Source organism: Saccoglossus kowalevskii, chromosome 11, assembly GCF_978046115.1.
Source record: "Saccoglossus kowalevskii chromosome 11, keSacKowa6.1, whole genome shotgun sequence".
Lineage (NCBI taxonomy): Eukaryota > Metazoa > Hemichordata > Enteropneusta > Harrimaniidae > Saccoglossus > Saccoglossus kowalevskii.
Window position 1 is genome coordinate 17,227,866 of NC_140651.1, and position 10,353 is coordinate 17,238,218.

Sequence of the window (10,353 nt, forward strand, 5' to 3'; positions counted from 1 at the left end):
CCATAGAATCATCTATTTAAGGTAGAAACCTACTTAAACATGGACAAAATAACCATATATGTGTAATCAAAATTGAGGTTATTAAACTATTTTATTAACAATCGAAATGCACGATAGTTGGCACATTTCTTCAAATATGGTTACAACATATTAATGTCAAAGTAAACGTTTACACTCTCGGCACAGCAAAACACTTCCTTTCATTATCAATAACTTATATTTGAAGTGTGAAATTTATAACTTTTTAAAAGTGTATGATTCAAACTGAAACGAGGTTTCTATTAGCTGACGGAATACATTTGAAGCGTTTTAAAATGCGCTGGATTCAACTGCCTTTGATATCTATAAATATTTATAATGCTGAGATAAATGCCTTTGTTGCGTCTTGGGTGAGAATACTTTGTAATATTGTCGTACGAAGAGGTCATTAGGTCATTAGATTTCCTTGAATTCTACAGGGCAGTGCTACTTTGTCTAATCAAGTGACCAACTTACCATTGGTTCTTATAGTCACGGTAACAAAAATTTTAACATAATTCAGCACGATCTGATTACATGTAAAATCTGAGGTATTTTATTTAAATTTTATTCTATTTATTTATTTATTTATTATTATTTAATTTGTTGCTGTTTTTTACGTACATTCTATGTTGTATTATTTTAATTATTGTCGCATTGTGGGCTTTCGATTACTAATATTTAAAAAAAACGGTGAATAAATAATAAATTAAAATAAAATAAAAAATGAATAATTAAACACATATTTATAAAATGTAAAACAAACTATATTTTTATTTTTGGTCAGTTTGATCTCAATATTGTGTTCCGCATGTGGAAATAAAATGTGCATATAAAATGGTTACTTGTGCCAGTCCGTCGATAATATTAGAAAACAGTTAATGACTGGGGCCAACGTTAACAAACAAACAAACAAACAAAACGTTCACACGTATTTTAATAGGTCGACTTCGTGCGAACACAGTCACTCTACTAGTAGAGTGACTGTGGTGCGAACGACTTCGCCAACATTTGATTATTTTACTTTCGTTTCTCGGCCATATTATAACATAAATGTCAGTGTATATAATAACGGTACACCTAGAGGGTCACATGAAGCTGAGCTAAAAGTGTAAACAAAAGATTCACCCAGCTGTGGTGGACGTGCCAAAAACATGGACGTGGCTTCTCGCTTGATGATATCGTAACTGAAGATATACACACGTTTTCCAGAAAGGTAAACACAACCACTATATTTGCGACTGTCGGCGACGTGTCACAACAGCGGATGTCACCCCAGTTTGCATTGATACAGAACCTCCCGTCCACAGTCAGGTCGGTGGTGGAGTCGACCGGGTGTCGACTGGCACTTACCAATCGACTCAGCCGATGTTAACCTGGCGTTTGTTACTTATTAAAACAATATTTCATTGTGACATAATTTATTTAAGGTCACCGACCGGGGAATCTCTAGACTAAAGTACCTTATATTAGTTTATAATTTATAAATAAAGCCAATGTTTAACCGTTTTATGCAATTATTTGCGACCATCATCATGTCTAGGTGTGTGTTAACTTGAAATGTGTTCCTCTGGTTCGACGTCATCCGAGACTGTACGACGGAGTGAAATCACGATGCAGAAAGTATTTATTTTATTCGTTGGCGTGGTTCTTGGAGTCATGGCAACGAAACTGGTAAGTACCATGTTACCTTTCCACTAACTTGAATGATTAAGATGTGTATCTATAGTTTAATATTTTAACCAGTTTACGTACTCAATTAGCTAACTCATAAACTTAATTTCCTATTTCAATTAGTATTTTTTGCATTATTTTAACGATTGTGCTTGTAATAGCCATGGGGTCAATTAGCCGTTTTTCTGTGGCTCGGAGGGTCAATGCCGGGGGTCAATGTTTTGGGTTCACAATTTTCGTGTCTCGCAAAGAACCTTGGGTAAAAACAACATGGCGCTCTCGGCAAGGCTGCTGCTATTATGCAGTCGACGCGTGAATATACGGTCAGCTGGTGCTGGAATCACAGGAGTGCAAACAAATTTAATTTTGCCGAAGGTATTACTCTCATATGATATGAATCAAGGGATAGAAAACAGAGACTGACTTCACGATTTAAAACAAAGCGCTAAACAACCCCTCGATTTTGACTGGCCGAGGGACGGGATACTAGATAGACACTTCCATCGGACCCAGAAGCTAACGACGGTACATGGTGGATGTGTCCTTGGTCGAATAAATGTGAACCCTTATGGAGGTTCGAAGCAAATTAAACAGTATATGTTATATTCATCATACTTCTATTATCATGGGTTTATGCCATCAGTACACCAACAAATGGGGTCACTCGAGTTCCAAATGTCATGAAAAAAGATCTAGCATATTTGCGCTGGTTATTAATTTCTGTTGTTAGATTATTTCTTATGAAAACTGTGCTTGGTGGCATTGGTTGAAAAATTCACATTATTAATGATATGAATAATAATAATAATATGAATCCTAATATTGTGAAAAATTTCAATATACTGTAAAATACTATTTTCGCTTGGAACTAATTTTCACTAAAGGAATACCTCAGTGAAAATAAAATTCAGCGAATATAAATTTTTTCCCTATATTTTACATTCAACTTGTCAAAAATCAGTGAAAATAAATTCCATACAAAACACCAAAAGTCTTTTCAGTGAAAATTAATTCCAGCTAAAATAATACAGTAATTTAGACGGTTTCCAGGGTGATAATAGTTTTCCAATATCTATAATGGGAGGTTATCTCCCACAATGCATTGCACATGTGAGCAGTAATATGTTCAGTGGTGCAAAATTTTAAATCAACCCAAACTGTCTGTACAAGCCTCCTAAACGATATAAAGGGCGGTGTTGTGTGTTATCATGCCCATTGTATAGGTCAAATCATTCAAAATCTTTTATATTTGCATCTGAATTCAATAAAAGTATTCCCTGTATTACTAAAATCTTATCTATCTTACAATTTCCCATTATGTTGGAATCGGTAAATATATTCTGTCAAATTAAAATTAATTTGAGGTTACTGTTCCAACAACAACAACATTATAACAATAGAAATGCATAGTCTCTTACATTTTTGAAAAAAAAAATTTAAGATTAATTTATTTATATCTGTAGGTATTCAGTACGTCCAACAGTGACTGTGGTATCAAAAGTGATGAAGTCAAAGCGGCAGTGGACGCTGCTAAAACGAGAAATCGGTTCTCTGACCGAGAACCTACAATATTCAGTAAAATCATCGATAAAACCTTACCTGCTACAATTATACATGAAGATGACCAGGTCAGTATGAAGTGATTTGTAACTTTTAAATTTTATTTAAATCTACAGGCGTGTTTATTTATTCTTGTAAATATAGCCATCCAATATAAACACAACTGTTTGAATTTGAAATCAGTAACATTCAAATTCATACGAGACAATTGGTTTTCCAAGGCAGGATTGTGCCTCCCTCTATTCTGCAAAATAGAAATTATGCGAGTCTAGATCACTGCATAAGCTCAAACAATGTGTAACTACCGTAAAATCTGTATTAGAAGCCGCATCCCTGATAGAAGCCACACCCATCCTTTTGAACAATTGAGAATCAAAAATTCACCATTTCTCATATGTGTAGATGCTCTAATAGAATCTGCATCTCTGTTGCATTGTAGCATTTTAATAGAAGCCGCATCCCCCTCTGTAATGATACAGATTGTACAGTACCATTTGTAAATATTAAGATTTAAAAATAGTTTATTACATGTCTTTGCTTCATTGCGTAATGCCTGCCCCTAACAATGAATAATCGACACATTGCTTTCAGTCATGCAATTCTGCCATGTTGGATTCTATTCAACACAAGCATGCAGAATACATCATACAAATCAAAGGTATAACAACTGCCAAGCAGCAATAAAACTAAAACTTTTAACGTCTGGATATTACACAATGTATATTATGTTTAACAATTAGGGTCACTATTGTAGTGAAATCATTGATCATTTTATTACAGGGGTATGTATCGAGGGAATCACCTCCAAGGTCTTGTTTTAGCGATACATTTTGGTAGAAAGTAAAGTAACATGATCTTTCTACACTAAAAATTTTTTTTTTCATAGAATTATAATCATCAAACAAGTCTCTCAACCAATTTTATGTTAAGTATCTTTAAAATCGAGTTAATAACATTTGTACGTTGTTCTGAAATTGGGCTGTCAACAAAATTTTTAAATAAAATATTTTAGTGGTTACATATTTGTTTTGTCATTGACATTCATGTATTACACCTCTATCTTGAACTACTAAAACAAGTAAATTTTTTAAGTTTCTATTATGTACATTTTTAAAAATAATATTTTGGCTTATATTCAAATTACATTTTTGAATAAACTTGTGTATGAACATCATACACTGTATCGTATATTTGTTTCCATTATCGTAGTACATTCCATTTTTCCAGTGTCTAGCATTCTGGGATGTGAATCCACAAGCTCCAAAACATTTTCTGGTGATTCCCAAGCTTCCCATTCCTAGAATCAGCAATGCCGATGACTCTGACACGCAGGTGAGGAATTCCAAACTCACTTTCTATTCCCAAAACTTTTCCAGTGTGTGGCTTTTCTTAGTAATAACCCAAGAGCTCCAGTACATTTCCTGATTGTTCCACGGGAACCGGTTCCGGCGCTTGAGATGATGGATGATGATGATTCAGAGGTAAAATCTTTGATCTGTAAAGTGTTACTTCTCTGCCACTGGTATCCTTTTATTTAATGAAGTATTTGGTGTCCCTTTAAACTGTATTTCCCATAGTTATACAAGAATGTCAGCACTCTATTAAAGCGAGAGGGTCGTCACATGTGCACACGAGTTCCAAGCGACGATAACAACACGCGCTAAAAATTTAAAGGCTCATGGGTAGACGCTTGTTTGTAAACAATGACACGCTATGGTCATCTGACGTATGCGTAGGTGACGACTTCCCCGCTTTAAAAAGATAATAGCTGTGATATTGAACATTTGTTTGCTTAAATATAACCACATAAAAATGGCCAAATCTTACAAAAATATTGTTTTAGACACAATTACATGGGCAAAGTGGCCCTACACAAGGCTTATATCAGATAAAATGCGATGTTGAATCTATGAGTCGAGTAGTCACCATTTCACGAGTAGTCACGTGGTCATGACGGATACTGTTATGAAAAATAACAAATAAACGCACCAGTGAGAAGCCGTCAGACTGCGGCTTAGCCTCTCAAGATGACAACGAATTGACATTTTGCCCCGGGCTCCAGTAAGTTGTAATCTTCTAAGGTAATCCTTGAGGTTCGCTTGACAAAATTGTATTCAACAGATGGCGCCCTCTTGAGAACTGGACACAATCTTATGGCCATTTTTTTTCACTCACAAGTGATTTAATGTACAATGCTATGCTTTCAAGTGTCCACATTTCGATGATTGACACTAATGACACAGGAAATGTTTTATCAATCTGAGAAAAAAAATTGATAATTACAGCTATTTTCACTTAAATGCTAATATATATATATATATATATATATATATATATATATATATATATATATATATAGATGGTGAGTGTCCTGTTATTGCATGGGGTGAGACTGCACATTGTAAACACATCGAATTAAATTTGGAGCAAATAGAAGTTATTTCACATTGGCTACAGGTCATTGGCTAACATTTTTCGAAAGATATGGTATAAAATATTACCGGTATTTTTATTTTGTGAAAGAAGACAAAGTTTTGGTTTTAAAGATAAATATGTAATAATGAGATGTACAATTTATCAATTTTGTCAGTAACGAGTAATCTGTAGCTCAGTTCCTATATGCATGGGTTGGATGATAGTTGCCTTTGGTCTTTGCTTCTTTGTCATCTTATTTTACTCAGCATGACTCAGAATTTTGTTTACTGTAAAATACTGTAGAATACTTTATTTTCGCTTGGAATTTATTTTTGCTATTTTCGCTGAAGGGATGTTTCCGTGAAAATAAAATCCAGCGAATATACTTTTTTTCCTATATTTTACATTAAACTCATCAAAAATCAGTGAAAATAAATTCCACACAAAACACCCAAAAAGCCTTTTCAGCGAAAATTAATTCCAGCGAAAATAAAGTATTCCACAGTACTTTATTTTTGCTTGGAATTAATTTTTGCTGGAGGAAGGATTCAGGGAAAATAAAATCCAGCAAACATACCTTTTTTCCTAAATTTTACATTCAACTTGTCAAAAGTCAGTGCCAAAAAGTCTTTTCAGCGAAAATTAATTCCAGCTAAAATAAAGTATTTTACAGTACATTAAAATATTTAGCTACATAATTTTCAAATTGCACTTTTCAATTAGGTGGTAAACGTGGAATATTCATATAATCTTGCTAAACATAAATACTGTATAGACGTCTTCGAAAATGTTACAAATGTGTTTGAATCTTTTATTTGGGAAATAATCATATTCAGGGTTTTTTCTCGAAAAAAACTGCATAAGGGAGCACTGCAATTCAGCGGCGCCACCAAGTGGGGGAGATAGGGTTCTCTCTACCAGGGTGTGGAGTTTTTGATAATTCTAAGTTAAAATGGAGCATTCCATGGTTTCCTTGTGGCCAAAATTACTGTCAGACAGGTCACAGTTGTAGACTGTTGCCACATGGGATCCCTGGTCAATCAGAATTTGATGGTTGCCAGAGGATCTGCTACCCAGGGTAAGGGCATACAGCCATGGCATGAGGGCGCTGCACCCCTGTTCCCTTGTTTAAAAAAATCCCTGATATGTATGCATGTTGTAACACTTTTCTTTGTTTACATTGGAAACAGCAACAATTTACATGACTGAAATAGAGCATGTAACTGAACATAAATGGTCATGTAGACAGGAATAGTTTACGCCAACATTTCAGGCTGTGTTATATCTCACATGCTGTAAAATGACTAATTTTCACAGTGTTTAAATTTCGCTGATTTACCATTTCAGGCATATTCAGTGGGTTTTAAATTAACGGTTTTATCATTTAGATAATGTGTTCTATGCTCAATTTTACATATTCACTGGGTTTTAATTTAGCAGTCGGCAAAATAAGCAAAATTAAAACCCAGTGAATAATTAAACCTTTTACAGTACCTATAAGCTAGAAAAGATGTATAATAAAAAAAAAGGTAATCACACGAATAGCATGCATTCAGGCAATACAGGATTGCATCGACCTCTACTTTATATCCGTCTATATTATCACTCTATTGTTATATACTTTGCATGGTGTTCACTTTAACTGCATATAATTTCACATAGGTGTACACTGTGATTAAGCCTGTACATGTATGTATGTTGAGATTTCGAGCAGATAATATTTTTGATATAATTCACCCCTTGATTCCATTGTTTCATTTGATAGCATTATTCATTTCAGATGTGCTCGCTTTCAGTGTGTGAAAAATACTAGAATCTTTGGGGGAATGGTCTGCAAATTATTATTCATGTACAGTTTAGATTTCAAAAACTTAATTTCAAAAACGTATCACTATGAGCAAATTACTCAATACTGGTTTGTATAAAATTGTTTTTTACTTTGGCTTTATCACACTGATTCAGTCAAGAGAATTAATGAACGCATGTAGTTTCTCAAAGTTCAAAAAAAAAAATGCATACTTGTATTTTTTTACTATTTTTTCATTCTTATATTCTGTTTAGTTGTTGGGTCACATGTTGAATGTTGCAAGGAAAACTGCAGTGAAAGAAGGTCTGGACAATGGATATAGAGTCGGTAAGTTGAATGGAACTGATATTGATGGGGTCCAGATACACCAGTGGTATTCCGCATATTGCATGAGGTTATTATGGCAGACAATATAAACAAAGCGTTATTTAAACGTAGTTTCATGATTACTTTTTACCATGAAGGCATTTCGATGGGATACCTAATCCTAATGCAATAATTTGGTTGATGACCTATTTTTTTATTATGAATTTAGAGGTGTCACATTAACTTTTTATACCCTTGCTTTTAAAAATCCAACTGGGATCCCACAATGGACTATGATAATGTACGCATATGCTTTCTATAGCTCATCACAATTAAATATATAAGCCAACAATATTTGTTTTGTGAAGTAATATTTACCTCAAAAAAACAGTGTTTCGCATATTAACCCTTTTTGTTTGCATTCAACTGAATAAAAGTACATTCTCTATGGCAATAAATTTAATGCATTGCCTGCTGCAAGCCTTCATGGATAGCCGATATAAATGGGAGAAATTGACATCAGCATATTATGTTAAAAAGTTATATTTTGAGGTCAATGATGTAAGTCTGTAAATTGAAAAAAGCCGTTGAATTATTAAAGAAACAAAAAAAAAAAAAACGTGACCATGATCATTTTTAAATATGAAAGTACAAATACACTGATGGTGATTCATATTATTAGGTTATGTTAATTTTATCTAGTGATTGTTTATTATTTAACAGACGTGTGTATGTTGAGTTATCGGGGTACCTTGCAATTGTGTTGTGATTGCTCAGTTCAGCTCGTCTTGCAATGTGAAAAACAATGTGCATCTTATAATCACCTCTAACTTTAAATTTTTTCTGTATTTTCTGCAGTCATCAATGATGGCCCAGATGGTGCACAGTCAGTATATCATTTGCATATCCATGTGATGGGAGGAAGACAAATGGGATGGCCACCTGGTTAGATAACTTAACAACCAATCAGAATCAAGCATGCTATGTATGTCCATAAAACCTTTTCGATTCAGGGAAAGTTGATCAGGGTTTATATAATTTCTTAGTTACTATATCCTGTTTTTTTCAACTCAGTCACGTGGGAAACAAAACTATACTACAAAGCAATCAATCGTTGTATGCGTTTTTAAGACGGATAACCCTGGGCTTTCATTACAGTTATAGATTAACCACCATGGTTACTGTTTTACCCTCAGTGGTAGTGCAGCTGAGAGGGCAGTGTAAATGGATATGCAGAGTATGTGCACTGATAGTACCAGCAACAGTTGTAAGTTAGATGAGAAAAGAGAAAAGTTGAAACAGTAGGTGTGGGTTGCTATTAGTTTTTCATTTTAATTGAAATAATGGAAGATGCATTGTAATCGTACTGTGGGGGAGGGGGGATGAAATAGGGTTAACCTTTTCACCACCAGTTCCCTCTTTTCATTCAAATTCACAAAATAGTCCAGTTTATAGTCTGCACTTTCCATCAGAAGATTGGGACAAAAGTAGCCTAAATTTTTAATTAAAAACTGTAAATTTACTAAAATTTTGTCTGTTGGCTCCAAATTTAGGGTTTATTTTTCGAAGTATTGAAGAATATAAGAAAAAAGTGAAGACAAATTTGGGTAAGAAAGTCTGGTGGTGAAAAGTTTAAAGAGATGATTGTTGTCCAACACATTACATCACATATTGAATGCATGCTAAACATGGTACAGCATGATAACTGAAATACACTTAGCCAGTCATCGTTTCATTGACTACTTTGCTAGAAATTTTTAGAAAAGGGAATGCACTGTACCAGTATAAAGCATCTGAGAGACTTTTTATCTCCATGGCGATACAATTACTGAAAACTGAGTAAATATTTATGCATATGAGAAATGTTTTGTGAGGAGCATCCAACAATGTTTCTTTATCTAAAAAAAGTATATGTGCATAGTATTTAGTATTTCAACACTAATGGACTTGCAACTTATCATGGTAATGGGCATTTGTTCTTGAATTTGTAAGTTGAACAATAAATAAATCTGGGACTATATGATGTTATTTGCAAGGTGGTTCAGGTTTTTTTTTCTAGAAAAAAATGAACAAGAGAGGGAGCACACACAGGCAGATCGACCTGGAAATGCCATATCAGAAGGTTTCTGCACCATTTTAACCTGTGTATTTATCGCCATTGAAATATTTTTGGAGTAATTTTAGTGTATTTGGTGTCCAGACACATTGTCAGCTGGTGTTGCTGGGAAGTTTTCATGGGGGAAAAATATATTTGAGAAAGATTTCATGTTGTACGGCAGCACAGAAGTGCGTGGCTCAAGAAATACATTTATGACTTGGAAGTTTAATCGGCAATTCGGTAAGAGGGCGCCAGTCGATAGTATCAGGGTGCTGCGCCCCTGTTCTCCGGTTTAGTAAAACCCCTGGTGGTTGAATACTTAATTTCTCAATGTGAATACTACATAAGAACATTCTGGATCGTCTGAAGGAATATGCAAATAAATAAAACTATGGTTACAAAGGTTTTGTAATTGAATACATTTTTGGTTCTGGCAATGTTTGTTATATTTTCATTTTTAATATCAAATTTTTGG

The 10,353-nt window shown here is 34.1% G+C and overlaps 1 protein-coding gene across 1 annotated transcript; it reads left to right on the forward strand.

The window, feature by feature from the left end:
* The first annotated feature begins 1,962 nt into the window (after positions 1-1,962).
* LOC102803536 (adenosine 5'-monophosphoramidase HINT1-like) lies at positions 1,963-9,808 on the forward strand. Its single transcript, XM_085504954.1, has 5 exons — positions 1,963-2,067; positions 3,156-3,320; positions 4,480-4,584; positions 7,729-7,801; positions 8,639-9,808. The coding sequence occupies exons 1-5, from the start codon at positions 1,963-1,965 to the stop codon at positions 8,728-8,730; spliced, it is 540 nt and encodes a 179-aa protein (XP_085361080.1). The 3' UTR covers positions 8,731-9,808.
* The last annotated feature ends 545 nt before the right edge of the window (positions 9,809-10,353 follow it).

Bases quoted from the DNA above. Each gene is read 5' to 3' on its own strand.
- LOC102803536 (XM_085504954.1), top strand. From the start codon at position 1,963: ATGGCGCTCTCGGCAAGGCTGCTGCTATTATGCAGTCGACGCGTGAAT. The intron at 2,068-3,155 runs GTATTACTCTCA...TTATATCTGTAG, and splicing joins CAAATTTAATTTTGCCGAAG to GTATTCAGTACGTCCAACAG. The intron at 7,802-8,638 runs GTAAGTTGAATG...TATTTTCTGCAG, and splicing joins GGACAATGGATATAGAGTCG to TCATCAATGATGGCCCAGAT.